We start from the raw sequence: 23,975 nt of genomic DNA on the forward strand, positions 1-23,975 counted from the left end.
ATTTCCCACCTAAAGATGGACAATTTGCAGCACATCAAATGGATGGAAAAATATCCCAAATTAGAGGAGAGTTAAAATTGACATTGGAGAGTTAGAGAGAAAATGAGGCAAAATCTGAGGAGGAGACTAGAGAAAGGGTCAATAATTTGATAGAAAAAGGGAGAAATCTACATGGATTTTATATCCATTGGTGACAATTAGGGAGAAATGCAGGAGCACTGGTTGTCACTATTTGAGAGAGAAGTGATGAAATTAGAGAGGATTTCATTAATCCCCCTCACTGTGTCACCTGCTCGTCTGCCCCGGAGATCCCTGGCTGCAGAGACAGTTCAATCCAGCACATTTCACACCGTCCTTCCTTGCCCTCCATCTCCGGTTGATTTTCCATCCCGCCTGGGCCGGACCCCTCCGACTCCAGACACGCAGAGGGGAAACCGCACTGGGCCCCGCCCCTGCTCTTTCACCACCGGAACCCCGCGTTTTGCCTCTGGGGCAGATCCTGCGCAGCCCCCTCCAGCCCAGGCGCGTTCCCCACTGGGGAGCAGATCCCCAGGGGGTGAGACCGGCGGCTCTCGGAGCCTTTGTGCAGAGGCTCTTCCCGGCCCGCCCCTGCGCTGGCTCCGAGATCTCTCCCTCACCTGGTGTCTCGGCTCGGGACCGGGGCAGCAGAGCCTGGGGCTGGCTCCAGCCGGGGAAAGCCCGCCCGGGCTGGGCGCAGACAGAACTCCAGGGAAGCTCTCTCCTGGCACAGCCCCACCGTGGTGGTGGTGGCAGCAACGGCGGCGGCGGCCCAGCTCGGGCTCCGGCTCCCAGCTCACCCTGGAGCCGGCGGCGCGGCCTACCCCGTGTCTCCTCTTTGTTCCCCCGGCCCCGTCAGGAGCTACCCGAGCCCGCGCCAGGCAGCAAGACGAGCGACCGCCAATCAGGGACAGATGAGGGAGGTGGCGCACTGATGCGCCCGCTACCCCTCGGCCAGGGAAAGGCCGAGGGTGCCCAGAGAAGGCAGGTGGGCAAATGGGTCACTTCCGCTTCTTGCAGGATGTGAGCGCCCGTCGCTGGGGCAGCTGATTGCGTCACTTCCGGTCTAAAGAGCGTCAGAGCGACACCGCCCAACCCGCACTGGTGCGCTTCCGTCCTCCGGAGCCCAGATATGGGAGGGTTCTGGGCTCAGCCCAGCCCCCCTCAATCCACCCTCCTCGTAGCACCCCGGCCCCCCGCGGCCAGCCCTACTCCCCAGCCCACCCGTCCTCCTCGGAGAGGGAGCGCAGAACCTATGGGCCCGCGTTTTCCCGTGCCCCCCGCACAGAACCATGCAGGAGAAACGTGCCGGGGGGCACGCGCCGCTTTCCCTGCAGCCCAGGCAGCGCGTCTGTTCCAGCGGGCCTGCCCTGGGAGCAGCCCCAGAGACGGGGGAGAGGGGGCTGCCGGGCGTGCCTGCGTGATCACCGGGGGAGGCTGGGCGAACGTGGGTGCCAACGCGAGAGCGACCCTGTCCCGCTCTCCCGACTGCAGCTTCCTGGCCTGTAAGGGTTGTAAGGATCACTGTCCTGCTGGTAAGGAGAGTGAGTTTGTGTGTGTGAAAAGAAAAGGAGTACTTGTGGCACCTTAGAGACTAACCAATTTATTTGAGCATGAGCTTTCGTGAGCCACAGCTCACTTCATCAGATGTGTACCGTGGAAACTGCAGCAGACTTTATATACACACAGAGAACATGAAACAATACCTCCTCCCACCCCACTGTCCTGCTGGTAATAGCTTATCTAAAGTGATCAACAGGTGGGCCATTTCCAGCACAAATCCAGGTTTTCTCACCCTCCACCCCCCCACACAAATTCACTCTCCTGCTGGTGCTAGCCCATCCAAAGTGACAACTCTTTACATAATCAAGTCGGGCTATTTCCTGCATAGATCCAGGTTTTCTCACTTCCCCCCCACCCCCATACACACACAAACTCACTCTCCTGCTGGTAAGGAGAGTGAGTTTGTGGGGGGGTGGGGGCGGAGGGTGAGAGAACCTGGATTTGTGCTGGAAATGGCCCAACTTGATGATCACTTTAGATAAGCTATTACCAGCAGGACAGTGGGGTGGGAGGAGGTGTTGTTTCATGGTCTCTGTGTGTATATAATGTCTTCTACAGTTTCCACGGTATGCATCCGATGAAGTGAGCTGTAGCTCACGAAAGCTCATGCTCAAATAAATTGGTTAGTCTCTAAGGTGCCACAAGTACTCCTTTTCATGAAATAGTAGATTTCTTGATTCTAAAGAATGGAAGGAGTGAAACCAGCAGAATAAGGACAATGGACTTCAAAAAAGTAGCTATTAACAAACTCAGGGAACTGGTAGGTAAGGTCGCATGTGAGGAAAATCTAAGGGATAAAGGAATTTAGGAGAGCTGGCAGTTTCTCAAAGAGACAATATTAAAGGCAAAATTGCAGGCTATTCAGATGAGAAGGAAAGATAGAAAGCAAGAGGCCAATATAGTTCCATCAGGTGCTCTTTAATTACCTGAAAATCAAAAAGGAACACTATAAAAAGTGAAAATATGGACGAAGAAGGAGTACAAAAAGCAAAACACAAGCACATAGGGACAAAATCAGAAAGGCTAAGGCACATTTAGCAAGGAACATAAAAGAAAATTGGAAGAGGTTTTTTAAAATATATCAGGAGCTAGAGAAAGATGAAGTAAATTGTAGGTCCTCTGCTTAGCGGGGAAGGAGCACTAATAACTGATGACCTCAAAAAGGCTGAGGTGTTTAATGCCTATATTACATTAGCCTTCACTAAAAAGGTTAATGATGACCAGATATTCAACACAATTAATATTAACAAGGGGGAAGGAACACAAGCCAAAATAGGGTAACAGCTTTAAGATTATTTAGATGTATTATAGTCAGCAGGGCCTGATGAAATTCATATTAAGGAACTAGCTGGAGCAATCTCATAACAGTTACCAATTACCTTTGTGAATTCAAGGAGCAGTCCCAGAGGACTGGAGAAGGACAACATAGTACCTATCTTTAAAAAGGGAAACAAACAGCAGCTGAGGAATTATAGACCAGTCAGCCTAACTTGAATACTTGGGAAGATACTGGAACAAATTATTAAACAATCAATTTGTAAGCACCTAGAAGATAATAGGAATATAAGGAATAGCCAGCATGCATTTGTCAAGAACAAAACATGCCAAACCAACCTAATTTCCTTCTTTGCCAAGGTTACTGTCATAGCAGATGGGCGGAAGCAATAGATGTGATATATTTTGATTTCAATAAGGCTTTTGGCACAGTCCCAGATTACATTCTCATAAGCAAATTAGGGAAATGCAGTCCAGATGAAATTACTATAAGGTGAGTGGTCAACTGGTTGAAAGACCATACTCAAATAGTAGTCATCAATGATTCATTGTCAAACTTGGAAGGCATATTGAATGGGGTTGCGCAGAGGTCATCCCTGCATCCGGTATTATTCAATATTTTCATTAATGACACATAATGGAATGGAGCAGACGTTCATAAAATTTGCAGATTACGCCAATACAGGAGGGGTTGCAAGCACTTTGAGAACAGGATTAGCATTCATGTTAGGGGGCTTATTCCTTCACCCACTTACTTCCCTGGTCCTTCTTGCATGAACAGAGAGCAACAATACCCGAAGTCCAAAGGTGCAAACAATTCGATGTTTATTGGGGTGAACTTCCAGCAAGCATGATTCCAGTTTCCTTCCTTAGTATCCTCCTTCCCAGCTCTGACACCACAGAGCCTTACACCTGTGTCCCTGTTCCCATTCCTACCCTTAGCCAAACATGATTCCAACTTCCTTACTCCCATTCCCTATTCCCATTTCCCCCTTTAGCAAAACATGATTCCAATTTTCTTACCCCCATTCCCTGTTCCCATCCCCCTTACCCACATGCCCATGCCCACAGAGTTTTCATGCACACCCACCAAAGCAACAATTTAATCCCCCAGAGCCATCCCAAGGCTCAGTGTTCCCATCATTCCTCCCCTTTTCCTTTTCTTTTACCTGTGCGCACACACACAAAATTCTGTTTTGCCTAACATCCCTTGCACTGTAATTACTCTTTTTACACAACTGTACCCGATTACACTTCCATCTTGTACAACTAGACACAACCAGTGGCAGCCAAGTTAAGTTCCAATAGAAACCCCTTCCATCCTTTAGTGATTTTGATTACATTACCCAAAAGTCAAATAATTTTGATCAGATTCTCTCTCTGCCTGCTGCCTGCAGCAGTCCCTTATAGACCATTTCTGTGTGAAAAGGGCCCATTTTTCCTCAGATTAGCTGTAAAGGTTTCTGTGGACAGAAGCATAGTGGTGGTAGTAGCCACTCTACCTGACCTCCTTGGATAATTTAATTACCAAGCTTCCATCCAATGTGACTGCACAGAGTTGCACATACAGTTACATTTATATAACTGGGTTTTATCATTAAACAAAAACTTCCTTCTTGACATCTCACATAAGTATCCAAAGTACCCTCCATTAAAACTTCAGAAAAACAAAAGAGTGTGGAAAGGCAGGTTGCACTTTAAAACTTTTTTTTTTTTTCCTCCACTCCCCCAGGACCAAGTCTCAGATCCAGTCTCTAAAGGTGGTCTGTTAACTCTGCTTTTGACTTTAAACCCTTTTGTGCCAAATCATCTTTCACTACCCCTAACTAATTTACAACCCTTCAGCAGCCCTTGCTGAAGCAGCACCAAACTTGAAAGATTACTGGCAGCTTCCCATAATGCTGCCCTTACTTCAAACCTCTCACAAGCAGACTGAAGTGCCTCCTTTCCCTGGAAGGCATTCAGTCCCCATGGGCAGGGACCTTCTTCCACTACCCATATACCAAGGAGGGTGGGCTCCTCAGCCACCCCCCATACCTCTGGGTCCCCTAACACTTCCTCCATTTCCTTTTTAATCTCATCCCAGGTTGACCCCTGTACCTGGTATGGGCCCTGGTTCTCCCTTATCCATTTATCCAAAAATCCTTTACCCTGGCTTGCCAGAACCCGCAACTACCATCACAAGAGTTTGCGATACCCCCTCCAAGCAGCTGCGCGGACTGTTGGGGAGGGGGACTTACAGGCTGCCACTCACCTATCCAATGCGATGCATCCGAGTCACCGGCACCAAGATGTTAGGGGGCTTATTCCTTCACCCACTTACTTCCCTGGTCCTTCTCGCATGAACAGAGAGCAACAATACCCGAAGTCCAAAGGTGCAAACAATTCGATGTTTATTGGGGTGAACTTCCAGCAAGCATGATTCCAGTTTCCTTCCTTAGTATCCTCCTTCCCAGCTCTGACACCACAGAGCCTTACACCTGTGTCCCTGTTCCCATTCCTACCCTTAGCCAAACATGATTCCAACTTCCTTACTCCCATTCCCTGTTCCCATTTCCCCCTTTAGCAAAACATGATTCCAATTTTCTTACCCACATGCCCATGCCCCCAGAGTTTTCATGCACACCCACCAAAGCAACAATCTAATCCCCCAGAGCCATCCCAAGGCTCAGTGTTCCCATCATTCCTGACACATAATGGAATGGAGCAGACGTTCATAAAATTTGCAGATTACACCAATACAGGAGGGGTTGCAAGCACTTTGAGAACAGGATTAGCATTCATAACAACCTCAACAAATAGCAGAATTGGTCTGAAATCAACAAGATGAAAGTCAATAAAGACAAATGCAGAGTATTTCACTTAGGAAAGAAAACTCAAATGTACAGCTACAAAATGGAGAATAACTGTCTAGGTGGGAGTACTGCTTTAAAGAATCTTGTGGTTATAGTGGATCACAAATTGAATATGAATCAACAATGTGATGCGGTTGTGAAAAAAGGCGAATATATTCTGGGGTGTCTTAACAGGAGTGTCATATGTAAGACATGGGAGGTCATTGTCCCGCAGAACTTGGCACTGGTGAGGCTCAGCTGAAGTACTGTGTCCATTTATGGGCACCACATTTTGGGAAAGATGTGGATAAATTGGAAAGAGTCCAGAGGGGAGCAACAAAAATGATAAAAGGTTTACAGAAGTTGACCTATGAGGAAAGGTCAAAAAAACTGGGCATGTTTAGTTGTGAGAAGAGAAGACTGACAGAGAATCCAATAACAGTCTTCAAATATGTTAAGGGCTGTTATAAAGAGGACGGTGATCAGTTGTTCTCCATAAAATTCAACAAAGACAAATGTAAAGTGCCACACTTAGGGAAGAAAAAAACAAATGAACAAATACAAAATGAGGGCTAACTGACTTGGCAGCAGCACTGTGGACAAGGATCTGGGAGTTGTGGTGGAGCATAACTTCAACATGAGTCAGCAATGTGATGTTGTTGCAAAAAAAACAAATCCAATTTTGGGTTACATTAACAGAGGCATAGCTTGTAAGTCCTAGGAGGTGATAGTACTGCTCTACTCGGCACAAATTAGGCCTCAGCTGGAGTACTGTGTCCAACCTTGGTCATAGCTGTATAGAAATGATGTAGAGAAACTGGAAAGGATTCAGAGGTGAGCAACAAAGATGATCAAAAGGATGGAATGCAAGTCGTATGAGCAAAGGCTGAAGGACCTGGGTTGTTTAGTTTGGAAAAGGGGAGATTAAGGGGGAACATGATAGTCTTCAAATACTTGAAAGACTGCCATAGAAAAGATGGAGAAAAGTTGTTCTCTCTTGCAGAGGGCAGGACAAGAGGCAATGGGTTCAAACTACAGCATAGCAGATTTAGATTAAATCTCAGGAAAAACTTCCTAACTGTAAGAACAGTAGGACAGTGCCACAGACTGCCTAGGGAGGTTGTGGAAGATTCTTTACTGGAGGTTTTCAAAAAGAGTCTGGATAGCCATCTATCTGGGATGGTTTGGACACAACAATTCTGCATCTTGGCAGGGAGTTAGACTAGATGACCCATGTAATCCCTTCTAACCCTACGATTCTATGTCCACTGAAGGCAGAACAAGAAGTAACAGGCTTAATCTGCAGCAAGGGAGATTTAGGTTAGATATAAGGGAAAATGTTCTAACTATAAGAATAGTTAAGCTCTGGAATAGGCTTCCAAGGAAGGCTGTGGCATCTTCACCATTGGCGCTTATTAAGAACAGGTTGGACAAACACCTGTCAGGGACGGGCTCAGTTTACTGGGTCCTGACTTAATGCAGGAGGCTGGACTTGATGACTTCTTGAGTTCACTTCCAGATCTACATTTCTATGATTCTCTGAGGCCTGGTCTACACTACAGAGTTAGGTCAATGTAGGGCAGCGTACGTCGACCTAACTCTGTAAGCATCTACACTACAATGTTGCTCCGGCCCATGTAAGTCACCCGCTATGCCGACCTAATAACTTAAGTGCTATGCCTCTCACGGAGGTGGAGTTAACATAGTTAGGTCAATGCAGTGGCAGTGTAGACACTGCATAAATTACGTTGACTTTAGTGGCCTCCAGAAGGTGTCCCACAATGATCCACCATGACCGCTCTGGTCACCATTTTGAACTCTGTTGCTGGCAGCCAGGAGTACACAGGAGGTGGTGGATCTCCTAGGTGTGTGAGGAGAAGAGGCTGTGCAGGCACAGCTCCACTACGGCCCTAGAAAAATTGATATCTACTAGCAAATTGCTCAGGACATTGGGGAGAAGGGCTACAAGAGGGACATGCAGCAGTGCCATGTGAAAATCAAGGAGCTGCACAGGGCATACCAGAAGGCAAGGGAGGCAAACAGTCACTCTGGTGCAGAGCTGCAGACCTGCCGCTTCTACAAGGCACGGCAGCGGTGACCCCACTCCCACCCCCAAGGGATCAATGGATACTTTGGTGAAGCTGGAGTTACAGGCCACTGTAGTGAACCCCGAGGAGGAGGAGAATCGGGGACAGGGGGATCCATTGATGCTGCAAGTCAGAACCTCTTTTTGACTCAAGCAGTCAAGCCACTCCCAGCAGTTCAGCATGGGCGAGCCTGATGCAGGGGAAGGAACTCTGGTAAGTATCCAGTTTGCTTTAATATTGCAGGGACACATCTGTTCATTTACTCTCTTTTAATCATGCTGCAAGAAGTAGTGAAATAACCAATAGAGATAGAGTTGCTATCTGCTTATCAACAGTTAGGCAGAGGGGGCCCTGCAGAACAGTTTGTTTAGGTGTACCAGGATGGCCTGTGAATCCTCCTTGGAGATCTCAAGGATGCTTTCCTGGAGGTAGTCTTCAATCCTCTGCAGAAAGTTTCTGGGAAGGGCTGCCTTATTTCTTCCACCACAGTAGGACACTTTCCCTCACCACTCAGCAATCACTTCTGCAGACACCACTGCAGTACACAGACAAGCAGCACATAGACCTGGTCTGCAGCTGGACATATACAGGAACTGTCCCCTTTCAGCATCCCTTACCCTCAGGAGTAAGATTTCAGCTAAAGTCACCACAGCCTGTGGAAAATGGTGCCGGTATTCAGTTAAATTGCCATATCCGCATGTCCTCATGTCTGTGAGCTCCCTTGCTTATTGGCCCAGCTGCCACCCCACCCTCCCAGGCCATACTCACCATAACTGGGACTGCCATTGTGCTCTGTGAATCCCAGCAGAAGTGGGAATGTAGTGCTTGTAACTTGAGTGGATCAAGGGGAATTAATGCACTCACAATAGTACCTCTTGTTGAGGTGCCCAGGATCCCACTATTATTGGGCTTGCCGAGCCGACACACAGGACCACACAAAGACTGGAGTCTTTGGTTACGAGATTACCATTTATTGCAGCAGGGACTTAGCCAGAAGAGAAAGTAAAGCAGTACCACCCATTTACCTCTCCTACATCCCAAGGAGTGAGCGCTGAGATCCTTTTCCATTTCCCCTTTATTGTAAAAATCAGCCCTCCCACTCCCCAGGTGGGCAATTCTGGTCTCGGTCTTGGCCCAATAATTGGCCTCTACAAACAGTTCCAGGAATGTGGCCTTCCACATTCAAAAGTTCTGCAGCCACTGCTCATCATCCCATACCTGCATAACAATACGATCCTAAAAGTCAGTGCTTGTTTCTCAGGCCCAGAACTGGTAGTCCACTTTGTGCAGCTGCACCGTGAATGCCAACAACCACCTTGAATTGTTTGTTTCCATGGTGCACAGCAAAGCAGCCTGCAAGGAATGATTATATTCAGTCTTGCAGCTCTGAAAATACTGCAGGATCAGTATTGCGTTGTGTTTGTAACGCTCATCACAATACTGAAGAGCAGTGTAGGATTCATGCTTCTCGTAGAGATGGCAGACAGGCTTTGAAAAAGAGGCACAAAACATAATAGGATGCCCATGAAATGATGGGATGGAGAAAACTGCATCATCGGACGTTGAACCCATGTGCCCAGTCACACCTTCACCACTTAGTGCCCCCATGATTGCAAACCCTTCCCACAACACCTTGTGCTACATGGTGGAGAGTTGCACAGTTGGATAGCTATCAGTGGTGCATGTTAGGGGGCTTTCCTTTCACCCCCTCCCCTGGTTCTTGTCATGCAGACAGAAAGCAGAAGACCAGAAGTCTGAAGTGCAGGCAATGCAATGTTTATGGGGGTTAGCTTCAAGCAAGCATATCCATAGCTCTTACTCCACAGAGCCTTGTTTCCCTCCCCACCTCCTTAGCAGGCATAAATATACCTCTAGTACACACCCTTAGTCTCACCTCTTACAATTTAGGGTCATGTTCTGTTTTGGGGTGTCATGAGTCTGAGGTCTTTGTCCCACCTCTTTTGTATCCGATGGGAGGGATAAGGACCGAGGTTGTATTTCAGTCAGGGACAGGCATTTCTTTGGCCTTAGTAAAAACAATAACGAGTCCTTGTGGCATCTTAGAGACTAACAAAATTTATTTGGGCATAAGCTTTCACAGGCTAAAACCCACTTCATCAGAATTCATCAAAAAAAAAAATTCAAAAACAGACTCCAACAAGAAACTGCAGAACTGGAATTAATTTGCAAACCGGACACCATCAAATTAGGCCTGAATAAAGACTGGAAGTGGATGGGTCACTACAAAAACTAATTTCCCCCTGCTGAGACTCACACCTTCTTGTTGAGTATTTGAAATGGGCCACCTTGATTATAGTGGCCTCATTAGAACTACAAAAAGGATTTCCACCCCTTCTTGTCAACTGTTGAGAGTAGCCCACTTCCACTTTAATTGAATTGGCTCATTAGCACTAACCCCCCACTTGGTAAGGCAACTCCCATCTTTTCATATGCTGTGTATTTATACCTCTCTACTGTATTTTCCACTCCATGCATCTGATGAAGTGGGTTTTAGCCCATGAAAGCTTATGCCCAAATAAATTTGTTAGTCTCTAAGATGCCACAAGGACTAGTCATTGTTTTTGCTGATACAGACTAATATGGCTACCACTCTGAAACCTTTGGCTTTAGTGTTTTATACATTCCCTGCCCCCAACCCTCTTCCAACTGGTTGCTTGATCTTGCCTTGAGATAGGCGTCGAGGCAGTCTTCAAGTGTACACTCATATTATACTCCCACCATACCCAGTAACACTTTAGCTGGTCTTATCTGTTCCCATTATACCAACAAACCCATCTGACTAGGGTGAAGAAACACATGGTGTCTTTGTTCACACATATTAGTAAGGATATACGTGTATCATAGAGTATCAGGGTTGGAAGGGACCTCAGGAGGTCATCTAGTCCAACCCCCTGCTCAAAGCAGGGCCAATCCCCAATTTTTGCCCCATGTCCCTAAATGGCCCCCTCAAGGATTGAACTCACAACCCTGGGTTTAGCAGGCCAATGCTCAAACCACTGAGCTATCCCTCCCCCGTATCAAAAATCAAATGGGCAAATGAAACGCAAAATTCTATCTCAGGTGGATATACAGGCCTGAATTCTACGTTGTCACTAGCTCTCCTAACAGTGCACCGCTCTCTGCATTGATGCAAGTGCTGCTAGTGAGGATGTGCACCGACACAAGGAGCGTAGTGTGGACATGCAAAATTGACTTAATTATTGTGGAAGCTGTATGTCGTAACATAGGTCAACTTAATTTTGTTGTGTAGGACATAGCCTGAGTCTATATCCACGTGCCCAGCACAGGATAATACTGAAAGGGAGACGTTTTAGTAAGGATGGAGGGAAGGGACTCTACACATCCAACTGCAGCAGAGGAGGTTCAGAGGTGTAAAATAGCTCATTCATCTCACTTAAATATTCTCAGCTGAATGAGAACACCACATGTAGATGAATATATTCTAAAACACTAGCTGGGAGACACATGAATGGCTCCATTCATATCAGTGTGTTCCTTTCCTTCCTCCCCAGTGCTGAAGACCCTGTGATACACATCAAACATGCCCATTCTAAACACCTGACCCCCAGTCCCAGCTGTGTGTTCTTGGTGCATGATCTCAGCATACCTGTTCTCAGCTCAAAGAAGCAGGGTTTCCACAGAGACACCCAGAGAAGCAGGATTTCCCCAGATCCTGGCTTACATGGGGAGGGGGGTAGAGAGAGGGGCTCAGACACCCTCAGAGGAGCAGGGACTCCCAGATCCTAGAACACATGAGACGGTACAGAGGAGACTCAGACTCTGCCCCCTCACAAGGGGTAGGGCTTCATAGAATATCAGGGTTGGAAGGGACCTCAGGAGGTCAGCTAGTCTGACCCCCTGCACAAAGCAGGACCAATCCCCAACTAAATCATCCCAGCCAGGGCTTTGTCAAGCCAGACCTTAAAAATATCTAAGGAAGGAGATTCCACCACCTCCCGAGGTAATGCATTCCTGTGTTTCACCACCCTCCTAGTGAAAAAGTTTTTCCTAATATCCAACCTAAACATCCCCCACTGCAGCTTGAGACCATTATTCCTCGTTCTGTCATCCGCTACCACTGAGAACAGTCTAGACCCATCCTCTTTGGAACCCCCTTTCAGGTAGCTGAAAGCAGCTATCAAATCCCCCCTCATTCTTCTCTTCCACAGACTAAACAATCGCAGTTCCCTCAGCCTCTCCTCATAAATCATATGCTCCAATCCCCTAATCATTTTTGTTGCCCTCCACTGGAGGTTTTCCAATTTTTCCACATCCTTCTTGTAGTGTGGGGCCTAAAACTGGTCACAGTACTCCAGATGAGGCCTCACCAATGTCAAATAGAGGGGAACGATCACGTCCCTTGATCTGCTGGCAATGCTCCTATGTATACATCCCAAAATGCCATTGGCCTTCAGGCAACAAGGGCACACTTGGGTCATTCAGTCCTTCATTCAAAGCTTCAGTGTAGCAAAGCTCCTCCAGAGGTAAGAAGCAGGACTGAAGACAAGATGGAGGAGCTGCAGCAGCTTTTTATATTCTCTTGACATGTGGTCTTTCTTTCTTTGTTCCAATGACAAGCTTTCCATCACATGGCCTGGAAACACCTCAGAGTTCTGTCCATAGGCATATCCCATATCTCATCTGGAGTACTGTGTCCAGTTTTGGGCCCCACACTTCAAGAAGGATGTGGATAAATTGGAGAGAGTCCAGCGAAGGGCAACAAAAATGATTAGGGGACTGGAACACATGAGTTATGAGGAGAGGCTGAGGGAGCTGGGATTGTTTAGCCTGCAGAAGAGAAGAATGAGGGGGGATTTGATAGCTGCTTTCAACTACCTGAAAGGGGGTTCCAAAGAGGATGGCTCTAGACTGTTCTCAATGGTAGCAGATGACAGAACGAGGAGTAATGGTCTCAAGTTGCAGTGGGGGAGGTTTAGATTGGATATTAGGAAAAACTTTTTCACTAAGAGGGTGGTGAAACACTGGAATGCGTTACCTAGGGAGGTGGTAGAATCTCCTTCCTTAGAGGTTTTTAAGGTCAGGCTTGACAAAGCCCTGGCTGGGATGATTTAACTGGGAATTGGTCCTGCTTTGAGCAGGGGGTTGGACTAGATGACCTTCTGGGGTCCCTTCCAACCCTGATATTCTATCATTCTATGATCCCTGCATACCTTGCTGAGTCACAAGGAGTGTCTGTCTTCTCTCAGTGGGTCAGTTGTATAGTTGATGGTCCTTAATGGGCCATCAAGCAGGCTAGGCAGAGCTGACACCAACTTGTCTAGGGTGTCACCCAGAAGCATAGCATAAGTTTGAAATACAGACAGTATTGAACCAATATTCATAACTTCAACTACAAAAATGATATATACATATACACAGCATAATCATAACCAGCAAACCATAACCTTATCTTAGACACGTTATTTGACCCCCTTTATACAAGATTTGGTACCACTACAGGACCTTGGTTGTAACAATGTTCTATATGGTCCCAGTTCAAGTCAATAACTTCACACCATACTATGCACATTTATGCTGCAAATTTCAAAGCAATTCAAGTAACTGTGAAGATTTTAGATTACTTAGAAACTGGTTTTATCTTATCTATAAAAGACCCAGCAGTCTGCCATAATATATATATATTTTTTAATTAAGAGGAAGGCTAGGTAGGGCAGCTAACAAAATTTCAGAAAAAGACATTTTAATGCTTAGGCCATAAAGCAGTTTCCTGGTAGATAGCATAGATATAAGGTCCTAAACCGGACATATACATCAGTCACTAGCTGTGTCTCCCTTACTTTGCCCCATCTCAGGCCAGCACAATACAATCAGGGTAGTACCCCTTACTTACTTTCACAGGAAATTCAGTTCATTTTTCACTACCCTACAAATGTGTAATGTGCTTCAGATTTTACTACTGAAAATGCACGGCTGCATTGTAGAAATTGTTGGGGAAAATGGGAGGTCTTTCTGCTAGGGAGGAGACTGCTCTGGCTTTTAGTACCCAGGGAAAAAAAAACAGGAGTTTTGTTTTGGGCAACAACACTTAAGCAACAGAGATTTTCCTCCCACTTTTTGGGCAAGGATCAGAGATTAGTTTAAATTTGAAGGACAGGGATTTGAACATCTCATTTCCCACTGAACCAAAACTCAAAGGCAACTACCTGTCCCACTGAACTTCTTAATTATTATATCCATCCAAAAAGGAGAAGCTCTTAGCAGGAACATCCATCTAAAAAGATAACAGGACCCCAGTATTTCCCCTGTATTGTAACAAATGCCCTTGTTTGACTCTTACCATCCTCCTGCATTACAATGAGATAATGTCATCTTTGTAAATAGGTACATAAAAATATAACATTTTAATGTTATCCACCACACTGCATTTAATATCCATGTTGGACCCTTATATCTCCATGTCTTTCAGTCACTTATATAAGCACTTAGCAATGTTGAGATTTAAAATATTATCATTAGGCTTCAATGTTAACACCCCTTGAGATTAATGGTTTATATAGACAGATGTCATTGCACACAAGTCAGGTTTTGAGGGTTTAATTTGCAATCATGAGAATTATACTGGGGGTGTAAGAATGGGAGGAAGAGTTAAGATTCTCAGATATCTAGAGCATTATTATTCAGCATATTCCAACACAAAGACAATTGTGGTAATTTATGCACCTCTGTAGGTGCACTATGCACTGGGCCCTTCCCATTCATCATCATGGACACAGAGCTTGCCCTGTGATGTCATAATATTCTGTCACCTTGGATACACATGACTTTCAAGAGAGTCCAATCACACCACTGTGTTCAACTGCTTACTGCGTGGCAAAGGCCGCACAGCTGCTAACAGCCCCTAGGGGCCAGCTGTTGGAGGTTACTATCCTACTCGTTCCTGGGAGTTCAGTGACAAACTACCCAAAGGTTTATTAAGAGCTCAGGAGTGGGAGAGAAGGTAGAACAATTGAGGTCAGAGATTTTCAGACATATGCTTCAGACCTTTGGGGGCTCCCTTGGTGCTCTGAAGCCTGGGGCCTTACTTCCTTCACATGCCTGGAAGCATTCTAGTTCTCAGTGACTCCCTTCCTTTCCACACACAGGGAATTTGACCCTTAGAGTATTTCATGTATCCTCCCATACTCACACAGTTCTGCCAAAGTCCCTCAGTCCTGGCCCACAGGCCCTCTGCTATTCCAGCCCTGGGCTCCCTATCATGCTGCTCAGCCTATGCCCCTCTGTTATTCCAATCATACTCTCCCCAAGTCATCTCTTTTCTGATATCTCTCAGTACTGCTATTCTAGTCCTGGCTACACACTCTGTCCTCCCTCCCCCTCCCCCCAGCTCCTTCATCCTGAATAAGAGACCAAGCATGAAAAATTTCAGGCCAACCAGTTAAAGTCTGCCAACATTTCAATCAGTTAAAAACAGGAGATTTATGACTAGAAGGGTTAGCCAACCTTAAAATATGTGTTCGTAGTTCTTCACCTACAATATATAACCTCCCATGCTATTGTATTTTGCTAGTACCCCTGGCACCCCAGCACTGAACATGGCATCCAAGAAAGAGAAGCCAGAACAAAAAGCTGAAGATTTTGGAAAAAGCAAGCAAGGAGAAAACAGAAAGGAAGATGATATATCCAAGGCAAGGAGCAGCACAGAACCGTTTGTCAAAGAGAGGGAGCAATATCTGGAGAAGGAATATAAGATCCTGACTGAGCATGTGCACATGTACATGAAGCGAGTAGAGCACTTCCTGTGGGAGAATGAGTTCCTGGATAAGGAGGCCCAGAAGATTCGGGAGGACAGCAAAGCCTACATGACCTATATAAGCAAACATACTCAGAAACACCAAAATGCTATCATTACACTAAACAACCAGAACCACTTCGATCTGGCAGAGGTCCGAAAGCAGAAGGAAGAATTGATCTCACAGTACACAGCTAAAGAGAAGGAAGTGAGGAACCAATTGATGGAGATGGAGACAAAGTATTCTCTTATGAAGAAGGAGGTTGAAGACTTGCAGCCCTTCAAGGACCTTCAGTTGGAACAGCTGAGCAGAATCAAGGAGCTGGAGAAAGAACTGCTGGTCACAAAAATCCAGCACTCAGAGCAAATGCACAAGGTCAAGAGCAGATTCCTGCAAGTAAAAGCTAAATATGAGCTGGACTCTCATCAGAAGGTTCAGTCTCTGGCCAAGAGAGCTGAAGAGGAAGCTGTACGCAGTCTAATCCAGCACACCAAGCAGGTGAAAGCAGAGAATTGGCGACTGCGCCATGAACTGCTCAGCCTCATCCGACGCTCACACATCCTCAAAACCTTCAAGCTTCAACTAAGAGATCAGCAACAGCAACTCCTCCGGGAGTACCATTATAGCCAAGACCTCACACGCATGCGCCATTGGTTAAATAAAGCAGCATAGGGCACAGGACTCAAACAATGAGGTCAACAGCTTTGGCAGCTCCCTCAAAAGCATCACATCAGCCAAGATCAGACACATCCCTACTTCCCTCACTAGTGCCAAATCATAAAGTGAAGGTTAAATTCAACTTTCATACTTAAGTGACATTTGAAAGTGCAATTCCTTTTCTCCACAATATAAGTAACTAAAATTTCCCTCTCTGGAGGCAGACTATGATGATCAATAAATTGATGCTTTCCTACCAGCAGATAATATTCTTGATTAAAAAAAGACAGGGGAGGGAATGGAGAGAAGAACAATAAAAAAGTAAAAAAAGTAAGAAGTTCTTGAGTGCAGATACTAGTTTCTGAGGGTATGATTGATCTCATGATCAGCAAATATTATGGTCAGGTCTTCAGCCCCACTCTAATTCCTCTGCATTACTTTGGCGGTATAAAGAAGTTGTAAAGATGGACTCTCTGGCCAGATGAGGAATCCTTACATAGCACAGAACAGACATATCTGAAAGAATATTTTGTGGCTACTGCTGGAACATGTAGTCATTCCATGCTGTGTTTGTACACACTGCAGACTTGAACTGTTGAAAGTCTGCTATCCCCATCTACACCAGTTTTCCAAACCCAAGTCACTGAGGTAGAAATCCAGACAGAAACCTTAAATTATGTAATCCCAAAACCAGTGTTCAAAAGAGGGAACACAAAGAAATAAACACATGAGCAGCATGTAGGTGCACTTACGGCAGACAAATCCCTTTCACGTCACACAATGTAAGCAAAAATCAGGCTATTCAGCCTTTGGCCATAAGCTACAAATAACAATAAAAGACAATATTCATTGATTTCCCCATTTGACTGTTCCTGTTAATTGTTATCATCCCTGATCATCTCATCTCCAAAATTGCTGGCAATCAGTCTATTTCTGATAGCTTAAAGTCACCTCCTCGTCCAGGTACATCAATACTTACTGATCCTGAGCTTCCTCAGCAGCCCCATTAGCAGGGCTATGACTGCCATTACTTCTGCATTCTCACAACAAGGGTAGCCTATATCTTACGGCCATTTTGTGGTGCATACAACACATCAGGAGTATCCTGCTAATGTTTTCCATGACGGATAGTAACGTGTCACTAGAGCGAATCATAGAATATCAGGGTTGGAAGGGACCTTAGGAGGTCATCTAGTCCAACCCCCTGCTCAAAGCAGGACCAATCCCCAACTAAATCATCCATGCTGTGGATATAAAAAGAAAAAGCAAGAATTGGCTGGGCTCGGCTGATCCACAACGTCTGATCTATTCGCTAGCCCAGGGGTCTCCAAACTTTGAGACGAGGGCCATATTAGATTTCTGAAGGAGCTTCACGGGCCGAAGCAACTGTGAAAGAAATTAAGTATATGCAAATATATGCAAAATCATTAAAAAACAACACTATTCTACTCTGTGTCAGCATTGCATTAAATTCTAAATCAGGTATAAAAGTTAATCAATGCAGGTTCTGTGAAATCACACAAAATATTTGTCAATACGTTAAAAATTATTTCACTTTTTTTTTAAATTTTATTTCTAAAGACCTCACACATCTGTATCATACAAATACAAATACTGCCTGTTTCCTTCTCCCTGTGCCTGCTCAGCTGTAGCAACGACTCTCCCACAAGTTGGCTCCCCTTTTGGGGGGACCCCAGCTCCCAAGGGCACTCACCCCATCGCACAGCTCAGCTGTACTGCCGCCCCTCATAAGCTGCTGCTGGCGGCCCCTCCCCAGCCTGCTTGGCATGCCTACTCAGCTGTTTGCCACTTCTCCCCTGTTGGTTGGGGGGCCGGGAAAATGGAAGCCCCGGGCTGGATCTGGCCCATGGGCCGTAGTTTGGAGACCCCTGCTCTAGCCTGTAAGCAGTCCCTTGGGAGTGACCCCTTTATTGTGCTTGGCCCCAAAGACCCATATAGGTCTGTAGCAAAGTGACGACTCACCAGCGCAGTGCTGGTCATCCAGGAATTAGCTCTTTTCCAGCATATGGAGTATCATAGAATATCAGGGTTGGAAGGGACCCCTGAAGGTCATCTAGTCCAACCCCCTGCTCGAAGCAGGACCAATTCCCAGTTAAATCATCCCAGCCAGGGCTTTGTCAAGCCTGACCTTAAAAACCTCAAAGGAAGGAGATTCTACCACCTCCCTAGGTAATGCATTCCAGTGTTTCACCACCCTCTTAGTGAAAAAGTTTTTCCTAATATCCAATCTAAACCTCCCCCACTGCAACTTGAGACCATTACTCCTCGTTCTGTCATCTGCTACCATTGAGAACAGTCTAGAGCCATCCTCTTTGGAACCCCCTTTCAGGTAGTTGAAAGCAGCTATCAAATCCCCCCTCATTCTTCTCTTCTGCAGGCTAAACAATCCCAGCTCCCTCAGCCTCTCCTCATAACTCATGTGTTCTAGACCCCTAATCATTTTTGTTGCCCTTCGCTGGACTCTCTCCAATTTATCCACATCCTTCTTGTAGTGTGGGGCCCAAAACTGGACACAGTACTCCAGATGAGGCCTCACCAATGTCGAATAGAGGGGAACGATCACATCCCTCGATCTGCTCGCTATGCCCCTACTTATACATCCCAAAATGCCATTGGCCTTCTTGGCAACAAGGGCACACTGCTGACTCATATCCAGCTTCTCGTCCACTGTCACCCCTAGGTCCTTTTCCGCAGAACTGCTGCCTAGCCATTCGGTCCCTAGTCTGTAGCGGTGCCACTGGCCCCGTGTCCCTCCCAGACCCCAGTGCCTTTTACCTCAGGGTTCTGCCCTAGCCATGGGTCCATGCTCTGGGTCTCCCCTCCCAGGGGAACCCCCAACCCTCTAAACCCACCTTGCCTCAGTGGCTACTGCCAGTCATCATCTAGCCCCCACTCACTGGGGTGAACTGCAGTCTGTCATGTCCACTCATCACTGGCAAGGAGGTTAGGACTGCTGCCTTTGCCTATTCCCAGGCTGTATCTCTGCAGCCCCAGTATCTCTGTAAGCCTTCATCAAGGCCTGCAGTTTTACCAGACTGGAGCTCCCCAGCCCTATTCCCCAGCACCGCTCCAGTTTGGGTACCTTCCTCTCAGGCAGCTAGCCCTTCTCCCTCCAGGGCTGGAGAGAGACTCCTTTGTTGCCTAGCCCCACAGCCCTTTTATCAGGGCCAGCTGGGCCCTGATTGGCATGGCCCCAGCTGTGGTTGCATCCCCAATCAGCCTAGCTTGACTGCTTTTAATCCCTGCCTACTGAAGTGATGTTGAAATGCCAATAGTGATCCTGGGAGACCCAGCCTATCCCTTACTCCCATGGTTCATGAAGCTGTTGTGACACTCTATACTTTGGGGGAGTGCCCTGTAAATCCCATATTCATAATTTATATATAATTGTGATTGTCATAAATATAAAGGGAAGGGTAAGCCCCTTTGAAATCCCTCCTGGCCAGAGGAAAACTCCTCTCACCTGTAAAGGGTTAAGAAGCTAAAGGTAACCTCGCTGGCACCTGACCAAAATGACCAATGAGGAGACAAGATACTTTCAAAAGCTGGGAGGAGGGAGAGAAACAAAGGGTCTCTGTCTGTCTGTATGCTGCCTTTGCTGGGGATAAACCAGGAATGGAATCTTAGAACTTTTAGTAAGTAATCTAGCTAGGTACGTGTTAGATTATGATTTCTTTAAATGGCTGAGAAAAGAATTGTGCTGAATAGAATAACTATTTCTGTCTGTGTATCTTTTTTGTAACTTAAGCTTTTGCCTAGAGGGATTCTCTATGTTTTGAATCTAATTACCCTGTAAGGTATCTACTATCCTGATTTTACAGAGGGGATTTCTTTACTTCTGTTTACTCCTATTTCTATTAAAAGTCTTCTTGTAAGAAAACTGAATGCTTTTTCATTGTTCTCAGATCCAAGGGTTTGGGTTTGTGGTTACCTATGCAAATTGGTGAGGCTTTTTATCCAACATTTCCCAGGAAAGGGGAGGGGTGCAAGTGTTGGGAGGATTGTTCATTGTCCTTAAGATCCAAGGGTCTGGGTCTGTAGTCACCTAGGCAAATTGGTGAGGCTTTTTACCAAACCTTGTCCAGGAAGTGGGGTGCAAGGTTTTGGGAAGTATTTGGGGGGAAAGACGTTTCCAAACATCTCTTCCCCAGTAACCAGTATTTGTTTGGTGGTGGTAGCGGCCAATCCAAGGACAAAGGGTGGAATATTTTGTACCTTGGGGAACTTTTTGACCTAAACTGGTAAAGATAAACTTAGGAGGTTTTCATGCAGGTCCCTACATCTGTACCCTAGCGTTCAGAGTGGGGGAGGAACCTTGACAGTGATATTTAATATAAAGCATGCCATGTGAGGTATCATGGGAAAGGATCTGCTGAAAGTCATTGTTCTAGCTATGTGTATATATATGTAAATATGTGTATCATTGGTGCATATGAAGTTATGAGACTGTGTTGTATGGTTGTCACTAAAATATGCTGTGAGTTGGGGAATTGCCCAGATATTAGATCCCCAGAGACAAGTAGAAGAGAGCTAACCAACACCTGGGTGGGTGTTGAACAACCATCAACAGCCATTATCCAGCAAGAGAATTACAATTCAATGACTCACTTGCACAAGGTCACACCAGGGGAATTGCTCAACCTTGCATGGTGACTCAGCAATGCCCACCAGACATGCCTGGACTTATGTTTTCCAAGCACATGGAATTAAGGTATAACACAGAACACAGTGGTTCCACTCTTCGTCCTTCCTCTTCTCCTCCACCTCTGCTGAAGGCAATGAGAATGCTGGAGCTGAAGATACTGGTCCTGAGGCTAAAAGGGAAAGCCCTGGAAAGACTGTGACCAACCTTCAATATCTAATGGGGTGAGAAAAATTGCTTAATCTAGATGTTGCCCAGTCTATAGGTTGAGAGTTTAGACTGCATGCTTATATTTTATTTTATTTTGGTAACCACTCTGATTTTTGGCCTATTCTTTAAATCTATCTTTTTGTAATCAATAAACTTATTTTAATGTGTATCCATACCAATGAGTTTGAAGTGCTTGGTAAATCTGCTCAGGTTACAAAGGGTGGTGTATGTCCACTTTCCATTGATGAAGTGGCAAACCAATTAATGAACTTGCATTGCTCAAGAAAGCATCTTGATCATTGCAAAATGGTATATTCCTACCATACAAGGCTGGGAGCTGGGGACAGATTATTCTGGTGCCTTTCTCTGTGTGATTCATGAGTGGCTGTGGGAGCATTCATGCAATCTAGCTGGGTGTGGGGCTCCACATGCAGTTGTACTGAGTGGTAACAGAACCTGGAGGGGTTTGCTGCTTGCCACCAGTAAGCCATTGTGAGAGACAACCCAGAATAGTGAGTAAAGGGGTCACAGCGGTCCCACAGTTCCAAGTTGCACTCCAGGGATCCTGTCACAGCTGGACACCTGGACAGCAACAAGGACCGGTTCAACAATAGGCTCAGCAAGTGCAGAATGGTGGTTGAATGTGCCTTTGGCCATTTGGATGATCGCTGGTGCAGTTTTCTCACTAGGTAAGACCTCTGTGAAAAAAAATCCCTATCATTATAGCTGCCTATTGTGTGCTTCATAATATCTGTGAAGCAAAGGGAAAGAAGTTTCCACAGGGGTGGGACATGAAGGTGGATATGCTTTCTGCTAATTTTGAGCAGCCTGATACCAGGGCTATAAGAAGAGCTCAATGTGGAGCAGCGTGTCACAGGGAAGCTTTGAAAATCCATTTTATTAATGACACACAGTAAAGTGTGCTGCTTTTCTGCATTGTGCCTACACGTAGTCTGAACCTTGCTGCGCTTGCTGTCTGTGTAGTAATGTTATTTTGGAAACACACCTCTTGCTTTGCTCTGAATATAACTCTCAGCCCCCACCATCGACCTCCACTAGAGCCGCCTCCCAGCCTAGTGCCGGAGAGACGACCCAATATGCCATTCAACCCTTTGCCTCTCCTAAGGCACAGCCATTGAGGGGACGTGTATTTGGTGCCTGGGGAATGGGCAGCAACCCAGCAACTCATCCCTCTTGGGGGCCAAAACAGTGGCTGCCATGAGTGAAGGGAGTGTGGGCTACTGGTTAGAGCAGTGGTTCCCAACCAGAGCTATGTGTACCCCAGGAGGTCTTCCAGGGATACATCAACTCAGCTAGATATCTAGCCTGTTGTAAAACTAGGCAAATAAAAAGCACTAGCGAAGTCAATACAAACTAAAATTTCACAGACAATGATTTGTTTATACTGCTCTGTATACTATATACTGAAATTTAAGGACAAGATTTATATTCCAAATGATTTATTTTATAATTATAAAAATGAGAAAGTAAGCAATTTTTCGGTAATAGTGTGCTGTGACACTTTTGTATTTTTATGTCTGATTTTTTTAGTTTTTAAGTGAGGTGAAACTTGCAGGTACACAAGACAAATGACACTATTGAAAGGGGTACAGTAGTCTGGAAAGGTTGAGAGCCACTGGGTTAGAGTATGGAGGGGATGGGAACCAGGACTTCTGAGGTCTATCCACAGCCCCGGCTCTGTGTGAAGTTGTGCACATCCCTCAACCCCAGAGCCTCAGTTTCCCGGTCCCACCCCTCCCACCCATGCTATGAATTAATAAAGACAATTTCATTTTCAAGACATGGACTTTTATTACACACAGAAATAGACACTGAAAGATTTGACAAAGAATTAAACCATGGAAATACAGGGGAATAAAACTGGGAGGGGGGAAACATCTCTTTAAAAACAAAGCGATCTCGCCTGTCATACATCAGTGTACGTGCGGCTGTTATTCTTGGCACCTTACCTTGGGGTTGAGTGGAAGGGACATTGCTTTGGCCCCCATCGACTAGTGGAATGTGTACGAGGGGGGCAGGGAGAATACGGTGATGTAGAATGCCATACTGTGGGGGCTGCAGAGGGAGTCAAGCCTCAAGGTGTTTCTCCTGAAGGTCAACAAAATGTCTCAACGTGTCTGTTTGTCCCTTCTGAATCCCACACATGACCTGCTGCATGCCACGCTCATTCTACTGGGCTGCTTTCCTGCTCATAATGTCCATGTCCAGTTTTTCAGAGAGAGCAATCCTGCACACCCTCTGCTCAGTGTCCACTGTCCCAGAGGTGTTCATTATCTCATTAAACAGGTCTTCACATGTTCTCTTTAGCCTTTGTCTTACCTGGGAGAGCGTCTCCGCTGGTGTGGAGGAAGAGCTGAAGGACACACTTTCATGTGTAAAACCTGCAAAACGCAAAGGAACCATTGTCAGTGCAGACCCAAGGTCTAGTGCAGAATTGCTATATAAAAATCACCCCCCTGAATCCACACAAGTGTAAAACAGAACATTTTCATTTCTACAAGGTATTCATTAAACCAATTTGATGTCCCAGCTCTGGTGAGTATGGCTTGGGAACAGGGGTGCCGGACCATCTGCAGTGGCGGGGAGCAACCCATGGCCGAACTGGAGGTGGCCAGGGGGCAATGCCACCTCCCTTTTGTAACATAGATATTGTCTGGAGGTTGGGGACCAGTGTTCTCCTTCCCAAACTGCAAGCCTTGGCAGAGGCAGCACTGGGGGGAGAGGGGGGTGCTTGCGGTGGCTTATGGCTACCACAACATTTTCCTTACCCTCCTGTCCTGTTGCCACTGCTGCTCTCCAGCATCCAAGGCACGCCCCTCCCTCCCCCACCGCCCCCAGCCCAGTTCAGAAGCCGGGCCCAGGCAGTGTTAAGAGC

The 23,975-nt window shown here is 46.1% G+C and overlaps 2 protein-coding genes across 9 annotated transcripts in view; one reads left to right on the top strand and one right to left on the bottom strand.

Moving 5' to 3' along the window:
* LOC125632950 (uncharacterized) overlaps positions 1-1,063 on the bottom strand; it is a 40,145-nt gene extending 39,082 nt beyond the window's left edge. For 6 of the 8 annotated variants that reach the window (XR_007355448.2, XM_075124813.1, XM_048841910.2 and 3 more), the window contains exon 1: positions 639-1,063. The gene's annotated coding sequence lies outside the window, so the exon portion shown is untranslated. The other 2 variants (XM_048841911.2, XM_048841907.2) reach the window with 1 other exon arrangement.
* A 14,288-nt stretch (positions 1,064-15,351) lies between these two features.
* On the top strand, positions 15,352-16,330 carry CCDC166 (coiled-coil domain containing 166). Its single transcript, XM_048841905.2, is given in 2 exon segments — positions 15,352-16,206; positions 16,208-16,330. Coding segments are annotated over 2 exon segments (978 nt in total).
* Positions 16,331-23,975: the final 7,645 nt, after the last annotated feature.

This window comes from Caretta caretta, chromosome 2 (assembly GCF_965140235.1).
Source record: "Caretta caretta isolate rCarCar2 chromosome 2, rCarCar1.hap1, whole genome shotgun sequence".
NCBI classification, from domain to species: domain Eukaryota; kingdom Metazoa; phylum Chordata; order Testudines; family Cheloniidae; genus Caretta; species Caretta caretta.